We start from the raw sequence: 23001 nt of genomic DNA, 5'->3' as shown, positions 1-23001 counted from the left end.
TTATTATTATTTTTTTTTCAGATACGTTTTTCAGTTTTTTCAATTGATTATTCCCCTGCTCAATTCAGTTCATCAAAATTTAGAGAACATGCTGTGTAATGGTAATATGGACTTATCTGATTTAAATCTGGTGAGTTTTTTTATTTCAAAAAGTTATGTTTAAATTTGTAATATGTTAGAAAATGAAATACACAAGGCATAATTTCATATGGGTTTAGGTAATTAACTATATAATATTGGTGTAGATACATCATAATTTACCCATAAATTTGAACTACCTATGTAATGTAAAGGCATCGTTTTAATGTTATCTCATATTGTGGCTGCCGGCTATCTCGTTGTGAAGGCAGCCACGATATAGGATACAATTAAAATGATGCCTTTACTCTACATACGTAGTTCAAATTTTTGGGTAAATGGGTAAATTATGGTATAAATACAACATTATTATATAGTAAATTTTTAATGTATAAACACTACTACCATAAATAGTATTTTGAGTGATTAGCATTAGTAGATGCATATGATGCAAGAAAGCAAGCGTATACAGTATCAGCCAAAAAAAAAAAAAAAAATCCCATTTCACCCACCCATTAATTCCAAAAGTTTGTCCACTTCTTCCTTGAATTTATTTAAACTATTGACTTCCACAGCGACAGATGGAAGTTTGTTCCAGCAATCAACTACCCGCTGGCTAAAGGAAACTTTCCGCACATCTATTCAACAACAACCTTTCCTCAATTTTAGTTTATGCCCCCTCAGGTTTGTAATCTGAGCAAGAGGAAGAATCCCATCAGCATTGAGCCTGCTCAATCAATTCAAGGCCTTTTACACCTCAATCAGATCACCTCGCAGGTGCCTAGTCTCCAGAAGCTGCAATTTAACGTAAGCTCTTTCTTTGTAAGAGCACCCCTTTTTTTCCCCTAACCAGTTTCATTCACTTCTCTGTACTCATTCTAGCAACTCTACATCCTTCCTACAATAAGGCTTCCAGACTTGTGCGCAGTACTCAAGGTGTGGCTTGACCATTTCCTTATATAAGGGGATAATCATCTTCTTATCTCTGCTAGCAAAATTCCTGTATATCATTAACTAGACCCCATGACCTGCCCTGGCAGTCTGTCTGCACTGCTCAGAAAACTTCATATCTGACTGCACAATTATCCCCCAGGTCTCTTTCATTCTGCACCACCCTGAGTGTAACACTGCATGGTACATTTCTCTGGGGTTACTTAATGTTAAAATTTAATTTCTGCTTCTCAGCCCATCTGCCCAACTTTTCTGGATCCTGTTGCAGTAACATACTGTCATTACGAACCCTGACAACCTTTGTATCACTGCAAACTTCAACATTAGGCTTGATATAACTTCAACAATATCAGTGATAAATATACAAACAAACAATGGGCTCAACACCAAACCTTGGGAACATCACTAATAATATTAGTCCATGAAGAGCAGTGTCCAATGATTACCACTCTCTGTCTTCTTCCATTCAACCATCCTTTTATCCATTGTAGCAACTTGCCCTTAATACCATATTGCTCCAATTTGTAGGGTAGTCTTCCATCCATGTTAGCACTGGCATTAGTAGAGGCATATTATTCAAGAAAGCAAGCCAAGCTTATACAGCATCAGCAAAAAAAAAAAAAAAAATTCCCATTTCACCCATCCATTTACTCCAAATGTTTATCTAGTTCTGCCTTGAATTTATTTAAACTGTCCACTTCTACAATGACAGCTGGAAGTTTGTTCCAGATATCAACCACCCGCTGGTTAAAGGGAAACTTCCGCACATCTATTCTATAACTGTCTTTCTCAATTTGAATTTATGTCTCCTCAGGTGAGTAATCTGGGCAAAAAGGAAGAATCCTATCAGCATTGAGTTGCTCAAACCATTCAAGGCCTTATACACCTCAATCAGATCACCCCCACAGGTCCAACTCTCCAGACACTGTAATTTGCAAAACTTAAGCCTTTCTTCATAAAAGCAACCATTTGTTCCACTCACGAATCTTGTTGCCTTTCTCTGTACTCATTCCTTCAGCTCTACATCCTTCCCAAAATGAGTCTTCCAGACCTGCATGCAGTACTCAAGGTGTGACCTGATCATTGCCTTATACAAGAGAATAATAACCACCTTGTCCCTCCTCGAAAAATTCCTGTATATCATTGACAGGACACCATGAGCTGCTCTTGCAGATCATCTGCACTGCTTAGAAAACTTCATATCTAACTGTACAATTACCCCGAGGTCCTTTTCATTCTCTACCACATACAGTACTCAAGGTGTGACCTGACCATTGCCTTATACAAGAGAATAATCACCACCTTGTCCCTCCTCGAAAAATTCCTGTATATCCATGAGCTACTCTTGCAGATCATTTGCACTGCTTAGAAAACTTCATATCTAACTGTACAATTACCCCGAGGTCCTTTTCATTCTCTACCACACTGAGTATAGTACCTCACAGTTGATACGTTACTGTGGGGTTACTGCTACCCATATGCGGTACTTTATATTTGTCAATGTTAAACTTCATTTGCCCATCTATTCAACTTTTCTAGATCCTGTTGCAATGGCATACTGTCGTTAGTGTCATTAACAACCCTGCCAACCATCGTATCATCTGCAAGCTTAGACATTAAGCCTGATATACCTTCATCAATATCATTAATAAATACAGAAAACAACAATGGACCCAACACTGAACCCTGGGGGACTCCACTAACAACATTAGTCCATGAAGAGCAGTGTCCATTGATTAACATTTGCTGTCTTCTCCCACTCAACCATTCCTTTATCCATAGCAGTAATTTGCCCACCAATGCCACACTGCTCCAGTTTGTACAGCAATCTTCCATGTGCAACAGTATCAAAAGCCTTCCTAAGATTCAAGTATATGATATCAAAATTATTTTTTGCATCCACTTCCTTTGTGACCACATGATAGTATCCAATCAAATTGGTGAGACAAGACTTCCCCCTTAAAAATCCATACTGTGTCTGAATTATTACTGCAGTGTTGTATAGATCAGTGGTTCTGAATCCTTTTTTTGCTTGTGGCCCTCTTTCTGAGTTTCATTCATTTCTGTGGCCACCCCTCATATTGTTTAATTATAATAAATATAATATTTATAATAAATATGTACTTTATCAAGTACATCACTCTGTTTTTATTTATAACATGTATTATTTGTTTATAATATATGGAATATTAATAATGAAAAAGGGGGTTTATTAACTACAATCTTTATTTATAATAGAATTTTTACTCATATAATATTTTGTTTATTCACAATACACAATTATGCTCCTAACAAAAAAATATTATAATAATATTATTGTCCCTTATTTTAGTGATATCCTTGCTGATCTCAATAATATCTTTTTTATATTAGGAATAATTTTTAATGCTTCTTTAACCAGTGACTCCATTATTTTCCCTGGAACAGAAGTTAAACTAACACTTCGTGAAGTGGAGATATATTTGCACATCTCCAGTCTGTGGGGACCTCCCCTGAGTCCAGTGATACTCTCATAATTATGGCTAAGGGTTTGCTTACTTCCTTTGCTGCCTCCTTTAATATCACTTGATAGATCCCAACCACCCCAGGTGCCTCTCTCTTATGTTTAACTTCAACAATTTCTCCTCCACTTTGCTCTGTTTAATGTAATTTTGTGATGTAATATATAAACAAAATTAAATCTCTAATTGCAGTATTTGGTATATTCGTTATGTGATACATGCCAAACTAAGAATTAGTTTCATGCCACAATGAGACCCCAGTATAGAGGCACACACACACACACACAACACACACACACACACACACACACAACACACACACACACACACACACACACACACACACAACACACACACACACACACACACACACACACACACACACACACACACACACACACACACACACGTTTGAAGCTCTTTACAGTGATCTTATAATGACTATATTGAATCCTGGCTGATTTCCCATAAACTTAATGCTAATTTGCATTCGTTATAATGACCTTGAAAGACAAAAATTCTGTATAACACAAAAATTTCCACCACTGTTTTCTTTTTTACTTCTTCTATTACAATATTCACATAACAGAATGAAAGAATGCTAATTTATTGTGGCCAGTAACAAGATTGCAGGCTGACTTTGACTAGAAGTTCATTTTGTTATATGGTATATATAGACTGATTTTTTGATAGGGCTCCTGGATGCAGGTGGCTTTGTCAATTGCAGATAAAATTAAGATTTTACAAGTTGTAGATAATGGCATGCATTCTAAGATCAACATCACTAAACATCTCAACATTCCTAGAATAAATACACTTGTCACCATTCTGAAAGGTTGAAAGCTTAGAAAAATGTGCTGCACTGGGTAGGATCAGAGCATGAAAGGTGAAGTATCTTGATCTTGAAAAGGTACTCTTAAGATGTCTAATGATGATGGATATCTCTTAAAAATTAAGGCTGAATCATTTACACATTGGATAAATATTTAAGATTTCAAGTTTGGATAGTTTCAATGGATAGTTCCAGAAGTTTGAGATATATCATGAGCATTTCAAAAAGGAGTGTAGCAGAAGTTCAGCCATCAACGCAAACTATGAAGGAATGGAAAGAGAATCATTTAAGGATTATTCAGTTGACATATAACCAGAATGACATCTTCAAAGCTGATGAAACTGGACTTTTTCTTTTAAGTTACTACCAAATGAAATGCTTACATGTAAAAGTGAGAAATGTTGTGGCAGAAAAAGCAAAACAATAAATTGCCTTCTCCTAGTGGCAAATATGTCCGGCACAGACAAGATTCCTCTCTTAATCATTTGGAAAAGCCTAGAAACCCTGATGCTTTAAAGGTGTGACGACAGTGCTGACTATGTATCAAGCAAACCAACATGATGTGATCAAAAGTCTTGATCACATCATTTGGCATCATTTGTTGGTGAAATGGCTTGATTGAAAAACTGCATTCCTCATTGCTTAGTGAATGCCTATATGCAATCACTGTTGATTACCTGCCACTTAACATAAGTTCTTCAGCCACTTTAAAATGGTGTTTCCATTGCTTTAAGAAACACTATTAAACAAAATTTTCTCAAAAGCAAAACAGTGCAAAATTGATGTGATGTAAGCAGTCTATCACGTTTCATCATAGGATGAAGTTGGCAATACAGTGATTGCCAACTGCTTCAATAATTTGAAGTTGCATTTGTTGCCTTGAATGATGCAACAAATGAATCTTTACATGCTTCTTCTATTAAGCATAAAGAGAACATTCTGATAATAGTGAAGAAATAGAAAAATATAGATATGTATAATTATAACCCAGTTTAATGTAATAATAAAATATATAACAATAAGTAACAGGCAGTAGCTTTCAAGACTAACAAGTCTCTTTTTCAACTGAATTCAAATACAAATACAACGGATCAGGGCTCCCACTCACAAATTTTAAAAAAACTTAGATTGCAACTTAAATAAACCCAAAAAAAACCTAGTTTTCATCATATAGTATAGCAACACAAATAAGACAAAACTTACCATGCAAAAATATCTTTTATTTAATTGTAATCAGAATTTTCATCCCATTCAGTTCCCTCCACATTTATTTTTTGAAGTTCTTTCATTTTTTTCAAACGTTCTTCGTATCTTTTATGACAAGTTCCTTGTATGACTTCTTTTACCAATTCTGATTTAGGTTTCCATGTATAGCAATTTTGATTAGATCTATTTATCGCCTGTTTTGCCATTAGTCGATTTTTCACAGTTTCTGGTTTAAGGGAGTTTGTGGCTTTTGTTTTTATATGGTTTACTTGGGAGAAGATTCTTTCTACGCTTGCCGAAGAGTGAGGTAAAATAGTTAGACTGGTCATAAAGTTAGATAAAATCTCATATTTAGAATTATTAAAGCCATCTTTTACATTACGTAACAGATACCAAAACTCAGGGATGGTTTTGTAAGAGAAATTTAAATCTTGATTTAAACGAAATGATCTCCATTCATCATCTAGAAGATCTAGTTTGTCTTCAGAAACGAGGTGAGGGAACTGCATTGCTAAATGGAAAATTGAGGATGGCGAATTGGTATGATCATGTATCACTGCTGGGTCAAGAACATTGAGACTAGCGATAATTCCATCATCATTTAGAGGAAATCTTTTTCTGATTTCCATACAAAGTTCAACAAGAAATTTTAAACAATCATTTTTAAACCTGCTTTCACTGTCACCAAGTGGTGTTGAATTTAAATAAGGCCATACAACGGCCTCCCAAATATATTTTATTTAGAGGCTTATGATTTATTGCATTGCTTAGATCAATTTCAACCAGCTTGCACGAAGTAATGACTTCTTCTTTTATGAAAAAACTAAGAATATTTTTATACTCAATTGAAACCATTGAATGAAGGAAGTGCAATCTGAAATGCTCAGATTGAAATTCAATATTCAGGCAGTTTATTTTCTCCAGTACATATCCTAAAAACAACAACATATGCTTAGTTCCTTTGGTGATCATAGTATTGTAAATATTCACTGCACCATCGATTTTGTCAATTTTTGATTGAGACTGAAAATAAAGAACTAACGCATCCCACTGCTCAATAATAATTTTTATTACATTGCCACGGGATAACCAACGTGTTTGTGCTAATTTGGGGATTTTATGCTTAGCAGTATCTACAACATCTTGAATCATTTTGAACTTGTTTAATCTTTTACTACTACGGGAAAAATAACAAGAGATATCTTTTATAAATGTTTCTAGATATGATGGAAGTACCTTGACTGAATGACTAGCACATAATGCAAAAGAATGGCAAACACATCCCATTATAAATACTGATGGTACATCCTTTTTTAGCAATGACTGGAACCCACTCTTAGTACCCATCATAGTGGCACAATTATCACTTCCAAAGCCAACGAGATTACTTATTTGAATGTTTTTTTTCTATGAAAAGATCTTTTACAGCTTGATAAAGCCCTTCTGAAGTGCCATTTTCGACACACAGTGTCAAGTAACACATCTACAACATCAAGTTTTTGAATATCAAAATATCTAACAACAACAGCTAGAACTTGCGATAAAGATAAATCTGTACTTTCATCTATTATCATTGAAAACTTGTTGTTTCTGCATATGTTAGAAATGTATATTTTTCATGATAGGCTATGCCATCTTGTATAAGATAAAAGACTTTAGTCGCCTTCATCTGAAGTTGTTTTGCAATATTGCTATCATGAAATGCTTTCTTACATGCTTCTATAAGGTGATCACATTGCGCAAATGGAATATTATGCTCAGAAATTAGTGCAGCAATTGTTAACTCTGCCTTTGCTACTTCTTCATTCTCCGTAGTTTACGTTTTGTGAAGAACGTGTCTAATGTTGAACTTGTCTTAGCAATATTTGCACTTTTTTTGTGTTTAACTGTATTTTTATGCGCTAGTAACATCGATTTATTGGCATTCTTTAATTTCATTTCACAACAAATACAGTAAGACGCACCTTTTTCATTACTGTCTTCTTTCAACCAATCCTTTAATTCCGGATCTTCTAGCCATTCATTTCTAAAATTTTGAGTATACCACCGTTTACTCATCTTTCTCTGTGGGGAACAAGTTTCAGACATTGTGGGCAATTTGTGGGTATGGCTAAATAGCAGTTATCTTATTTAAAATGTTCTATAAAATAAAAAATAAATCACTAATCCATTAACATAAAATAGAAATAGTCACTACAATTTAAATTTATTATATCACTGTATGTAGTACACGCATAAATGTAAAAATCACACCAAATAATGCAATAATACCACGAACGATCAAGAAAGACTGTGCAGTAAAGACCGCCTTCCGCCTGCTCAATAGGCTGCGCATACATGTTAGTAACACGATCATGTATGAACATGTAAGCGTAATTTCATAGTGTAGAACCCTGCGAAAACTTTGAAATCCTTTTACATTTGTAGTATTTTGTACAAGCACTTGAGATATTACAAATTATGATCGGTATTGTTAGAATATAAAATTAAGAAAATTGTAAACTGTTATTAAATGTATTAAATTTTATTGATTTACAAGAAATAAAAATAAATTTTTGACTTAAAATTAAAAATTACCGAAAAAACCCAGATAATGAGATATTTTTGTGAAAAAAACCTATCAACCCAGATGACAATCAAAAAACCCAGATCTGGGTGGAAAAACCCAGGAGTGGGAGCCCTGCAACGGATAAATGCAATGAGCTGAGTGAGGCACGTTATTCATTTGCTATTGTTGCACGGACGTGCGCTGTTTTACTCCACTAATCATCTAGCATTAAAACGGTTGTCTCTAGGATGGGGTGTAGACGTATGCTTTTGTGGTGGTTTATTGACTTTGGATTGTTTAATATGTTAAGTGACTCTAGACATAGGCGGTGGCGAAAGTCTCATGAGTGGTCTACTATTTCAAAGTCACGTTTGGGATCAAGATCGTGGTTGGTGGCCCAAAAATGTTCAGCGACTGTGGACTGGTCGGTTTCGGCAAGCCGGATTGCTCTGTCATGTTCCGTAAGGCGATCTTGGAGATGCCTTGATGTTTCTCCTATGTAGCAGTTGTCACAGTCTCTACAGGTGATACGATATACTACATTGCTGCGTAAGAGAGGTGTGACATGGGTCTTCACACTGGAGAGAAGTGAACGTAGGTTCCTGCAGGGTAACTGCATGCAATTGATGTTGTAATTTCTAAGAATCTTCGAGATCCGTCCTGACACGCCTGGATAATAGGGAATGTAGGTGGACAGTATACCATCTTGGTTCGGTGGTCTTGGGTGGGATGTGAGTTCTTGTGCCTGTAATAGGCGCCTGCTTAACACATGGGATGGATAACCACATTTGGTTAAGTCCACCTTCACACGGGAGATCTTGTTACGCTTAATTGCATCAGTGCTGGAATGGCTCCAAGCCCTGGAGAATAGGGTGCGGGCAGTGCTATTGAGATGACTTGGTGCGTGGCCGGATCTGTAGTTAGTGAATTGTCCGCACCACATAGGTTTGCGGTATACCGAAGTCTCTAGATGTGGGCCTACACGATGCACTAAGACATCCAGGAACGGGAACGCATCGTTGACCTCCAACTCTATAGTAAACTGGATGAAATTAGATAGGGAGTTGAGGTATTCCAGTAGTGCTGTTTCAGAGCCACGTGGTATTACAGTAAAAATATCATCAACATATCTGCACCATGTTGTAATAGGTGCAGGTGGGTTCAGGTGTATCTGCTCCTCCAGATCTTCCGTGGCGATGTTGGCTACTACGGAACTAACAGGGGCACCCATAGCAGTGCCATGTACGTGCTGGTAGACTGAATCATCAAAAGTGAAGATGCTGCTTGAGGGCAGTACAGATGTCATCAGAGGATAGTGATGTCCTGGATTGGAGGCTTAAGTCGTTCTCGAGGAGCCTTCTGGTGCAGTGCATGGCTTGTTGGACGGGAATTGAAGTGAATAAAGAAATCACATCAAATGATGCCATGACGGTGTTGTCAGGGATTGAAAGGTCCTTAATGAGGTGGATGAATTCACTGCTATTTTTAACGGTGTGTGAGGTATTTCCTACAAGAGGTGAGAGAAGGTGCGCGATATGCTTGGACAGTTCATACGTTGGGGGCACTGCAGCACGACACTATTGGTCTGAGGGGAATACCCGGTTTGTGGATCTTTGGCAATCCATAGAATTGCAGTAGTTGGCAGCCAGTAGCATGTAGAAGACGCTGAGTTGTAGTCGAGATCTTCTTATCTTTAAACCATGTGTGGACGAGTTTATTGATATGTGTCTCTAGATGTTTCAAGACCTTAATGGGTGGATCAGATAGAGGTTCATATACATTTGGGTCTAGTAGTAGGGCCAGGGCTTTCTCTCGGTAGGTTGATCGGTCTAATGAAACGGTCTGGCGCCCTTTATCAGCAGGAAGTACAACGATGGAGTTGTCTTTTCTTATAGATGATAGGGCGGCATGTTGACGATGGTTAAGGTTTGAATAAGTTTGCTGCTTAGGTTCAAGACGAAGGAAGTTGCATCACTTGAACGTGTGCTCGCCTTTAAGGAGTTAGCTTCTATGCTTAAGTTTATGAATTTGCGCTGTTGGCGGAAACGGTAGGTATCAGAGATGTGATTAGCCCGATGACAGATGGTATGTATAAGGTTTGTAAATATGATAGGCTAGACCTTATCTTGCAGATGTTGTAACAGTCTGGACTTGTAGTCAGCGCTCTTGATTTGGAGATGCAACTTCCTTCGTCTTGAACCTAAGCAGCAAACAACTATCCATTTAACAGCTGAATGTCTTATCCAGCGGCATGAAATTCGCTGTCATACCATTAAAACCTCCATTGACACAGCTCACTATGGGTATAGAAGCCAGTATTACCAACCTTCCCGAAGAAACTGCCAATGAGATCCGTTTCAGGACTGCCGCAATCCTCCGCAGCACTCGGCAAACTTACTCAAACCTTAACCATCGTCAACATGCCGCCCTATTATCTATAAGAAAAGACAACTCCATCGTCATACTTCCTGCTGATAAAGGGCGCCAGACTGTTGTATTAGACCTATCAACCTACCGAGAGAAAGCCCTGGCCCTACTACTAGACCCAAACGTATATGAACCTCTATCTGATCCACCCATTAAGGTCTTGAAACGTCTAGAGACACATGTCAATAAACTTGTCCACACATGATTTAAAGATAAGATCTCGACTACAACTTAGCGTCTTCTACATGCTACTGGCTGCCAAATACTGCAATTCTATGGATTGCCAAAGATCCACAAACCGGGTATTCCCCTCAGACCAATAGTGTCGTGCTGCAGTGCCCCAACATATGAACTGTCCAAGCATATCGCGTGCCTTCTCCTCACCTCTTGTAGGAAATACCTCACACACCGTTAAAAATAGCAGTGAATTCATCCATCTCATTAAGGACCTTTCAATCCCTGACAACACCGTCATTGCATCATTTGATGTGATTTCTTTATTCACCTCAATTCCCGTCCAACAAGCCGTGCACTGCACCAGAAGACTCCTCGAGAACGACTTAAGCCTCCAATCCAGGACATCACTATCCTCTGATGCATCTGTACCGCCCTCAACCTATGCTTTTCAAGCAGCATCTTCACTTTTGAGGATTCAGTCTACCAGCACGTACATGGCACTGCTATGGGTGCCCCTGTTAGTTCCGTAGTAGCCAACATCGCCATGGAAGATCTGGAGGAGCAGATACACCTGAACCCACCTGCACCTATTACAACATGGTGGAGATATGTTGACGATATTTTTACTGTAATACCACGTGGCTCTGAAACAGCACTACTGGAATACCTCAACTCCCTATCTAATTTCATCCAGTTTACTATAGAGTTGGAGGTCAACGATGCGCTCCCGTTCCTGGATGTCTTAGTGCATCGCGTAGGCCCACATCTAGAGACTTCAGTATACCGCAAACCTATGTGGTTGCAGACAATTCACTAACTACAGATCTGGCCACGCACCAAGTCATCTCAATAGCACTGCCCGCACCTATTCTCCAGGGCTTGGAGCCATTCCAGCACTGATGCAATTAGGCGTAACGAGTTCTCCCGTGTGAAGGCGGACCTAACCAAATGTGGTTATCCATCCCATGTGCTAAGCAGGTGCCTATTACAGGCACAAGAACTCACATCCCACCGATCCAAGATGGTATACCGTCTTGGTTCGGTGGTCTACATTCCCTATTATCCAGGCGTGTCAGGATGGATCTCGAAGATTATTAGAAATTACAACATCAAATGCATGCAGTTACCCTGCAGGAACCTACGTTCACTTCTCTCCAGTGTGAAGACCCCTGTCGCAACTCACTTACACAGCAATGTAGTATATCGCATCACCTGTAGAGACTGTGACAGCTGCTACATAGGAGAAACATCAAGGCGTCTTCAAGATTGCCTTACGGAACATGACAGAGCAATCCGGCTTGCTAAAACTGACCAGTCCGCAGTCGCTGAACATTTTTGGGCCACCAACCACGATCTTGATCCCAAACGCGACTTTGAAATAGTAGACCACTCACGAGACTTTCGCCACCGCCTATGGCTAGAGTCACTTAACATATTACACAATCCAAAGGCGATAAACCGCCACAAAGTCATACATCTACACCCCATCCTAGAGACAACCGTTTTAATGCTAGATGATTAGTGGAGTAAAACAGCACACGTCCGTGCAACAACAATAGCAAATGAATAACGTGCCTCACTCAGCTCATTGCACTTATCCATTGCATTTGAATTGAGTTGAAAAAGAGACTCGTTAGTCTTGAAAACTACTGCGTGTTACTTATTGTTATATATTTTATTATTACATTAAACTGGGTTATAATTATACGTATCTATATTTTTCTCTCAACCATGGACCCCAGTACACCAGGCCCATTCGTTACTAGTGAAGAAATATTTTGGAGGATGTGCATCATCGACTGAACTTAGAGGGAAACATGTTTTGAACACTGTGCCAAAGTGAATGCAGATATTGCATATTTCAGGATATGCACGGCAGTCAAGGAGCTCGTTGCAGATATAAAAGAACCTGAAATTTATAGTGATGAAGACAAACTTACTGTTGTTAAGCAAGAAGTTTTATTGAAGGATTAGAGCTTGCACGGTTTTTTTTTTTTTTTCTGATAACTGAATTAATTACCATCTTTTTCTTTTACAACATGGTTAGAAAGGAAAAAGACCTGGGAGTAATTGTGCAGTCAGATATGAAGTTTTCTGAGCAGTGCAAACAGGCTACCAGAGCAGGTCATGAGGAATTGTCAATAATATACAGGAATTTCACTCGTAGGGAAAAGGAGGTGATCATGCCTTTGTATAAGGCAATGGTCAGGTCACGCCTTCAGTACTGTGTACAGGTCTGGAGGCCCCATTTTAGAAAGGATGTAGTGTTGCTTGAACGTGTACAGAGAAGGAAAATGAAGGAGTCCTCTTACCAAGAATGGCTTAAATTCTGCAACTTGCAGCAGCTGGAGACTAGGCACCTGCTAGGTGATCTGATTGAGGTGTATAAGGCCTTGAATAAATTGAGCACCCTGAATTCTGATGGGATTCTTTCACTTGCTCAGATTATGAACCTGAGGGGGTATGAATTCAAATTGAGGAAAGACAGTTGTAGAATAGATGTGCAGAAATTTCCCTTTATCCAGTGGGTGGTTAATTGCTGGAACAAACTTCCATCTGTCGTGGAAGTTGATAGCTTAAAATCAATTCAAGGTGGTACTGGACAAACTTTTAGAGGGAATGGATGTGTGAAAATTTTTTTTTTTTTTTTTTTGGCTGATGCTACATAAGCTCATACCCTTTCTTTCTTGCATCACATGACACCATTACTATTATCAGTGCTTTTTTTTTAAAAACAAATGTGCCCGGTACTGATTTTTTGCTTTCAGGAAAAATTGAAAATTAAAAGGATATGAAAAGTACTCTAAATTTAAGCATAAATTTATTATTCAAGTATATAACTGAAAGGGTAGCCGTGGGGATAAGCACCGGACCACCAGTAGCAACGACATGGGTTCGAGCCTCGGTAAAGTGAAAATAAAATTTATATATTTAATAAAGGGGTGGTTGAGGGGGAGAAGACAGAGTGGTAATCAATGGACACTGCTCATCGTGGACTGATGTTATTAGTGGAGTCCCTCAGGGCTCAGTGTTGGGTCCATTATTGTTTTCTGTATTTATAAATGATATTGATGATGGTATATCGGGATTAATGTCCAAGTTTGCAGACGATACAAAGGTCGGCAGGGTTGTCAAGGACACTACTGACACTATGCTTCTGCAACAGGATCTGGAAAGGTTGAGCAGATGGGCTGAGAGGTGGCAAATGAAGTTTAACATTGACAAATGTAAAGTACTACACATGGGAAACAGCAACCCCAGAGCAACGTATCAACTCTATGGTACAACACTGACAGTGGTAGAGAATGAAAGGGACTTGGGGGTGGTTGTGCAGGCAGATATGAAGTTCTCTGAGCAGTGCAGACGGGCTGCAAGAGTAGCTCATGGAGTATTGTCAATGATATACAGGAATTTTTCCAGCAGGGATAAGGAGGTGATTATTCCATTGTATAAGGCGATGGTCAGGCCACACCTAGAGTACTGTATACAGGTCTGGAGGCCTCATTTCAAGAAGGATGTAGAGCTGCTGGAACGAGTACAGAGAAGGGCAACAAGATTAGTGAATGGAACAAAGGGGTGCTCTTACGAAGAAAGGCTTAAGTTTTGCAAATTACAGTGTCTGGAGACTAGGCACCAGCGAGGTGATCTGATAGAGGTGTATAAAGCCTTGAATGGTTTAAGCATGCTCAATGCTGATGGGATTCTTCCTCTAGCTCAGAATAATCACCTGAGAGGGCATAAATTCAAATTGAGGAAAGACAGATGTAGGATAGACGTGCGGAAATTTGCCTTTAGCCAGCGGGTGGTTGGTTGGTGGAACAGACTTCCATCCCTTGTGGTGGAGGTTGATAGCCTAAATAAGTTTAAGGCTCAGCTGGACAGGTATTTTGAACGAACAGAGGGGTGAAGTGGAAGTGGTTTTTTTTTTTTTTTTTTTTGGCTGATGCTGCATAAGCTTGCTTTCTTGCATCAAATGCCTCTACTAATACTAATATAAAAAAATAAGTAAAATGTGAGTAAAATAAGTAAAAAATAATAACATATGCAAAAATAATTTCATAAAGTTTTTGTAGAATATTCTGAGTTTCATTAAGTTCTCATCGGACACCCTGTGCCTACTTCTTTTCTTCCTCTTTGTGTGTGTTGCTGAATGACGTTTCCGAAGCAGCCATGAATTGACATATTTTGCTGGATCGAAGCAGGTTAGCAGTGGGCCTACAGTTTTAAGAAACTGTTTTTGTCATCAACGAAGTGCTGGTTGATCTGATGATCCGATTCATTTGTGAAAATCCTCATTCACATTCACTCGATGAAATTTGTATCGTACTCAGAGCATTCATCAAATGCTTCAATTCTTCTGAAACCTTCTTATCAATTAGGTATCCCTGAATTGCATTTAACTGTAATGCAATTCAGGGATACCTAACTTGACAATTTTCTAACTTCATTTTTACCAAAAGCCAACAATTCATGTTTAGAAGAATTAATACCTTCCTTGTCCTCGTTTTCCTTCTCTCGTCATCGAATTGTCACTAGTTCTTAAATTTCAGTTTTTTTCTTTTTTTTTTTTTTTTTATTTGAAACTGTCCAAAATGATGGTGTCATTCGGATATTCAGGTACTGTGACGGTGTAAAGAAAGATAGGAAAATTTTATTGAAAAATGTGGATAATGCACTTCCGTGAAACAACAGATGATTATTTGTCGGGGTAAAAGAAAATCACTTTTCTAATTCTTGAACGGAGTGCTTACAGTTGATTCACAGAGGTGTTGAACCTACTGTCCGCAAGAAAAGTGAACTGAAACAGCATTTTAAATTTTGTTAATTATCAAAAAAAATTTCTCATTAAATATTTTGTTCAGTAAATGTAATTGTGTATTGTACTTAATAATAAAAGTTTTAGAATATTTTCAATTTTACTTTTACATGCAACAAGATATGGAAAATATAACACACTAAAGAAATCTAATTTTGAATTTTTTTGAATATGGCCACTGTACGAGAAAAGGTTGGACACCACTGCAGTAGAAGGAGGGCCAGAGCCCATTGGGAATACACCTTGAACTGCTCACTCTTGACCAGTGCGACTTCTCCGTTTGTGAGACAGGTGGTTGGATAGGTTTTACAAGGTACCACCAAGTTGTAGAATGGTAATTCCTTTAGCTCTTAATTCGTGCAGCAGCACTAATTGCCTGAAGACCAAAAATGTGAACAGTGCATAATGAGTTAATTCTCTCCTAATCCGTTCGCTATATGAAAATTTTCTTCGCTCAACGGAAACCATTTTAAATTTTAACTTCCAAGGGGATTTCAAAATAATTCGCTATAAGAGGACTTCGTTAAACAGAGGTCCGACTGAGTAATTTAGAATTATAAAAATGGTTATATAGTTTTATATAGCAAATTTAGTTAAATGCAAATTTAGTTAAATAACTTTAAGCTTATTTGAATAGTAGGTAAATATGTGAAAAAAATTTGCGGAATACTACAAATTTCGAAGTGCATTGCATCCAAATGTCACACGTCGCTGTTAATAAAGGTGCCGGTACGCCGTGCCGTTGCGTACCGTCCCAAAAAAAGCACTGACTATTTCTATGTTCTGCCATTGAAACAGCAGCACAGTTAGACAGATTACTTTGAAGTGTGAAACAAATTCCCTGGTCTACAGTTTGGCCTTGATATATATATACTAAGTGATCACTGAATTATGACCGTCCCCATCCATAATGGACTATGTCACATAGCTTGGAGTATAGAAAGCTAAACAACTTCCTACACTAGAGCAGTAGTAATTTGCATTTTGTCTTGCAAGTCAAAGTGATAAAGCAGCACAGTTATGAGATAGAGTAAAACTATCAAGGAGTTTCAAAAGGGCATGATTGTAGAAGCTCATTCATTGGGTATTTCTTATTGGAAATGGCACGTCTTATTGATTGCTCAATGCCCACTGTGGTTAAGGTGCACAAGGGTTCAGTGCATTCTACAGGCTGAACGAAGAGGGAAGTGTGTTGTATGGCAGGTCACTGTGTGACAAGACATTGTGATACAATTTGGATAATACTTGAACAATATCCCAAGTGACGATGCACTGCACACTAAGATGTATGGGGTCCATAGCAGACGACCTGAGAGACACCCTCTCCTCACTGTTAATCATCGTCAACTGTGAATGCTGCGATGTCAGAAACACTGGCTGGACACTGGAGTACTGGGAACAAGTGTGCTGGAAATATGAGTCCAAATATCTGGTACAACATGCTGAAACCTTTTTGTGTAGCACAAATGCATGGTGCCCACTATCCAGGAAAATGGCAGTGGTTGCTTATTATGAGGCAAGTTTTACTGGCAAGAACTAGGAACCCTGGTGCATATGGACCAACATTTCACTGGTGAGCTACCAGCAGTTCTTAGGAGTCCAAGTGCACCTTGCCATGTTGCATTTATTCTAAGGCAGAAACTTAGACCTTCCAAGACAATAATGCACCATGTCATCAGATCCACACTGTGCATGAGTGGTTCAAAGAACGCAGTAACGATATCACCCACCTTGATTTGCCTCCAAATTCACCTGACCTCTATCCAATTAAAGTTTTGAAACAGGAAGTGAGACATAATGGACACACAAGTCATCTATTAGGTGGGTTGGAAAACTGCTAGCTTGGGGGAATACAAGGACTAATAGATTAACAGTAGCCACTGGCAGAGGTGAAAGTGATTCTTACACTGCTTCACTTGGAATGAGCAGAAGCCTGAAAAACAAGATGCATGATATTTCAGAGACTGCTGGGAGCCATTGCGGTACAAGTAAACACATGGGTTGTGTTAGGGCAGCTAAGAATAGAAACAGGTGCAGGTATACTTGCGTGTACACCAATGCTAGGAGTTTAGTAAATAAATTTGATGAATTTGAGGTATTGCTCAAAACATCAAAGGCAGACATTGTTGGGATATCAGAGACATGGTGTCACACAGATATAAGGGATGCAGAACTGGAATTTGGGGAGTACAACGTCTACAGAAAGGATAGACAGGATAGGAAGGGGTGGAGGGGTTATGCTATTAGTTAAGAAACACATAAAAACCAAGGAAGTGAAGCCAGTCGACATCGCTGGACAGTGCAGTGTTGAGTCAGTTTGGTGTGACATAAGCATTGGGAGATCAAAATTGAGAGTAGGAGTGTGCTATAGGCCTAATGACTGATGAGTATAATAAGAAACTGTACAGGGAAATAGAGTGGGCCAGTAAATCAGAGAGTCTTATAATGGGAGATTTTAATTTCCCAGATATTGACTGGAATTTGGGGGCTGGTCACTCACACACTAGCAGGGCTTTTGTGGATTTATTGGATGATTGTTTTCTACATCAGCATGTTCGGGAGGCAACTAGAGGGAGTAATACTCTTGATTTGATTATCAGCAGTGATTCTTCATGCATTAAGAATCTGCAGATAAATGAACCACTAGGTGGCAGTGATCACAGTGTGCTGAAGTGGGATTTACTCAAAGAGGTAACTACCATTAGGGGTAAAGGGAAGGGTTATTGCTTCCGTAAAGGCGACTACGATGGACTGAGACAGTATTTAAATTCTATACAGTGGGACCAACTGATGATGTTACCAACAGCAAATTCAAAATGGGAAGCATTCAAAGAATTAATCTTGGAAGCTACTAGGCTTTACATACCAACTAAGAAATATTGTTCAAGGTTTAGGCCAAAATGGATGTCAGATGAACTAATGAGGCATATGGCAGAGAAGAAAAATGCATGGGATACTTACAAATTAACACATGACACAGAAGCCTATAATAGATACAAGTTGATATGCAACCAAGTTAAAAAGGAGGTTAGGCAGGCGAAGGCAGATTACGAGAAATCCTTGGCAAGGGATGCAAAGAAAAACAGCAAAGAGTTCTTTACTTATGTAAACTCTAGAAGGAAGGGGATGAATCAGATTGGTCCACTTGATATTGATGAGTCAACTGTTGATGACCCTGCTCAGGTAGCTAACAAACTAAATGAATATTTTGCATTGACATTCACACATGAGGAGTTATTCAGCGAGGGGAATGCCAGAAGTGTATTCAACTCTAGCAGTAAGCTACAGAATCTTGAAATAACTGGGAGTAAAGTGGAGGAGAAACTGTTGAAGATAAACACAAGAAAGGCACCTGGGGTGGATGGGATCTATTCAGTTATATTAAAGGAGGCAGCAAAGGAAGTAAGCAAACCCTTAGCCATAATTATGAGGGCTTCCTTGGACTCGGGGGAGGTACCCATAGACTGGAAATGTGCAAATGTGACCCCAATTCACAAAGGAGGATCAAAGGCTGACACAAGTAATTATAGACCTGTGAGCTTAACTTCTGTTCCAGGAAAATTAATGGAGGCACTGGTTAAAGAAGCACTGCAGGATCATTTAGACAAGACTTCAGTTATAGCTCGGACACAGCATGGTTTTGTTAAGGGGAAGTCTTGCCTGACCAATTTGATTGGATATTATGATGCAGTCACAAAAGAACTGGATGCAGGGAATAGCTTTGATATTATATACTTGGATCTTAGAAAGGCTTTTGATACTGTTGCACATGGAAGACTGCTACACAAATTGGAGCAGTGTGACATTGGAGGCAAATTGCTGCTATGGATAAAGGGGTGGTTGAGGGGGAGAAGACAGAGAGTGGTAATCAATGGACACCGCTCATCGTGGACTAACGTTATTAGTGGAGTCCCTCAGGGCTCAGTGTTGGGTCCATTATTGTTTTCTGTATTTATAAATGATATTGATGATGGTATATCAAGCTTAATGTCCAAGTTTGCAAACGATACAAAGGTTGGCAGGGTTGTCAAGGACACTACTGACACTATGCTGCTGCAACAGGATCTGGAAAGGTTGAGCAGATGGGCTGAGAGGTGGCAAATGAAGTTTAACATTGACAAATGTAAAGTACTACACATGGTAAACAGCAACCCCAGAGCAACGTATCAACTCTGTGGTACTACACTGACAGTGGTAGAGAATGAAAGGGACTTGGGGGTGGTTGTGCAGGCAGATATGAAGTTCTCTGACAGTGCAGACGGGCTGCAAGAGTAGCTCATGGAGTATTGTCAATGATATACAGGAATTTTTCCAGCAGGGATAAGGAGGTGATTATTCCCTTGTATAAGGCAATGGTCAGGCCACACCTAGAGTACTGTATACAGGTCTGGAGGCCTCATTTCAAGAAGGATGTAGAGCTGCTGGAACGAGTACAGAGAAGGGCAACAAGATTAGTGAATGGAACAAAGGGGTGCTCTTACGAAGAAAGGCTTAAGTTTTGCAAATTACAGTGTCTGGAGACTAGTCACCAGCGAGGTGATCTGATAGAGGTGTATGAAGCCTTGAATGGTTTGAGCATGCTCAATGCTGATGGGATTCTTCCTCTAGCTCAGAATAATCACCTGAGAGGGCATAAATTCAAATTGAGGAAAGACAGATGTAGGATAGATGTGCGGAAATTTGCCTTTAGCCAGCGGGTGGTTGGTTGGTGGAACAGCCTTCGATCCCTTGTAGTGGAGGTTGATAGCTTAAATAAGTTTAAGGCTCAGCTGGACAGGTATTTTGAACGAACAGAGGGGTGAAGTGGAAGTGGTTTTTTTTTTTTTTTTGGCTGATGCTGCATAAGCTTGCTTTCTTGCATCAAATGCCTCTACTAATGCTAATTTTCTTTCTTTTTGATTGTAAAATTTAACACAGTAAAAAAGATAAGCAATCAATAACGACGAACATGGGAAGCATAAATTGCACAAGTGAGACAAATTTACGAAGCTTAAAAAAAATAGGAATGAAGAGAAGATTCTGAAAATTTGTTTTTTACATGATTGAAAATTTCTTGGAAGGGGAAACACATTTCACCATAATAACATAAAAAACCTCAGAATTCCAGCTATTGGCATTATCACAAATACAATGAGATCGAGTTTACTACCCATTTATAATTATATTGCACTAACAGAAAAACCCAATAAACCGGGAACTGCAAATTGTTTTGTTTTGTGGTTGTCACCTTCAGAAATCTGCTCATGCTATCATGCCTCACGAAATTTCTTTTCAAACAGAAAAATGTGAGCTCCTGAAAACATGAGTTGGCCTACAATATCACCTGTTATCTTGTGAATACAAAGGATTACAACAGTGTCTCCGACCAATACAACTACAGTAAATCGGAAATATAGTGTCACAAATTTGACGTTTGTCATTTTTTAAGCTTTGTAAACTTGTATATATTACTGCACAGGTTGCTACGTTCAGCTTGGTGCCGGGTTCTGCATTCACCTGGTTCAGCGGTTCTCAAACTTTTTTGGTCTCAGGATCCTATTACACTCTTAAAAATTATTGAAGGCTTCAAATTCTTAGTCTTAGTATAACACCTTAGTATTATTATGAAAATAATTTTGACCTTGCGGACCCCTGAAAGTGTCTTGGTGACTCTCAGGGGTCCGCCTACCACATTTTGAGAACCGCTGACCTGGTGTTACTCGCAAATGAAATCACATGTGAACCAATGCAAAAATCACATTATACTCGATAATAGATCAGTTGTGTTGGGGCAAATTTGCTTTGCGAAAATGTGTGTTATAGCAACATTGACTGTATCAGTTTGTCCATGTTTAAAAATTGGCTTTTGATTGTATTGTATTAAACTTTAATTGTGTAAAACTTCAGTACGATACAGTATTGCTTGTGTCGTATTGTTATGTATAACAGTGTAAAAATATGTCATTTGTACAGTTACAAAAGTTTTGCAGTTAATTTTTATAAAGGAATGTAGTGTTACGGATAGATGCAAAGTATTATTTCATGAGAATGCTAAACTTGTTAATTTTGTTTATTTTTATTTTATTGATTTGTTTTATTGATTTTTTTTATTTTTTATTGTAAGTAATTTTATACAGTAATTTTATATTCTTTAGGCAATGAGTTGTTACTGCCCTTCTGGTAGGTGGTTTTATCATGAAGGAAATTATCACTTTTCTTTCAGATGTAATCAGATTTGCTGATGATAATGATATATCCACTCCCACACACACTTGCTGCTATAGACATTGTACAACTGTGTTTTAATTGTTCTGAGTAATGATATTACTCCTTTATTGAACATCAGGAAGTTTCTCTTTCAAGAGATGCTGTTTATTCAACTTCCATGCTAGGCAACTTATTGTGGTGATATCAATATGTGTAAAGCTCTTCTCAACATGAGAAGAGCTTTACTGGGCAGTCCCATATAAGCAGATTTGGCATGTAACTCATTGAAAATGTATTCAATTGCTTAATATGATGATAGCACGATGAAAGCTTCATGCTAGGTTTTGTTTTTTTTTTTTTTTTTTGTTTTTTTTTTTTTTTTTATGGAAACCCCAAACACGAAAGGTATCAAACCCTATAGTACTTAGTACCATGCATGGGTTGAAAGAGAAGTATGAGGGGAATGCCGGAAACTTTGCTAAGCTATTTTGAAAAAAATATTGTTTTTAACTATAATTATAGTTTAAAAAACATTGTGGGATACAAATGAAATCTTTTTAACAGATTAAAAGAAGAAGAAAATTTTGAATGCCAGTGGTTATACTGTATGATAATTTTGCCAGTTTTATAATTGTGTTGAACAGTGGTAGATATAGTAGGGCAGTTGCTCCAGCCACAGTCTGAGAGGAGAGAGACATTCTGTTTCCTGTAGATTTTCAGAGGCACAGCCCATACATGTCCTGGGATTTTCCCCAGCATAAAAAATACCTGGGTATGCCACTATTTTTGAGAATCCAGTTTGGCTTCAGTATATTGATGGTATAAGGCATTTAAAAGTAAGTTCACAACATTAAGTTTTTGATAAAACCACCTAACCCATTTGAAATTTACTTTTGGCTAATTTTATTTAAATATGTTTATAAATTATTAAATGTTCTGAATTTCTGCACTTATAGGAATCTGTGCTTCATAATGTAAAAGCAGAGCTTGCTGAACTCAAGAATAGAACTCATCTTCTGTTGACGTTCCACTCAGTTTTGAAAAGTCTTTCCTCATCTGAATAAAATAAGGAGTCATTTATCTTAAAAAAATTAATGAATAATACAATAATATTAAACTCATTTAATTTATTCAGATACATTTTTAAATATTTTGTTTGGCTAAACAAAATTCTTAATCAATATTTAATTTTTACGCTTTGAAATCTTTTTTTCCCCAGAAACAAAAAAAGGGATGTGACTTTGTTTTATTTATGATTTGGCCAAGCCACTTATTTCTG

General features: G+C 38.2%; 1 protein-coding gene across 1 annotated transcript in view; it reads left to right on the top strand.

The window, feature by feature from the left end:
* The window catches only part of LOC150083143 (uncharacterized), a 90538-nt gene extending 67746 nt beyond the window's left edge, over window positions 1-22792 (top strand). The window contains exons 5-6 of the mRNA XM_090377070.1: window positions 22-130; window positions 22679-22792. Coding sequence (XP_090233196.1) covers window positions 22-130; window positions 22679-22786 — 217 coding nt within the window. The 3' untranslated portion in view covers window positions 22787-22792. The remainder of the gene's footprint in view (window positions 1-21; window positions 131-22678) is intronic.
* Window positions 22793-23001: the final 209 nt, after the last annotated feature.

This window comes from Mastigoproctus giganteus, chromosome 7 (assembly GCF_048544385.1).
Source record: "Mastigoproctus giganteus isolate SK-2022 chromosome 7, ASM4854438v1, whole genome shotgun sequence".
NCBI classification, from domain to species: Eukaryota; Metazoa; Arthropoda; class Arachnida; order Uropygi; family Thelyphonidae; genus Mastigoproctus; species Mastigoproctus giganteus.
This window is presented reverse-complemented; position numbering and strand designations above follow the sequence as displayed.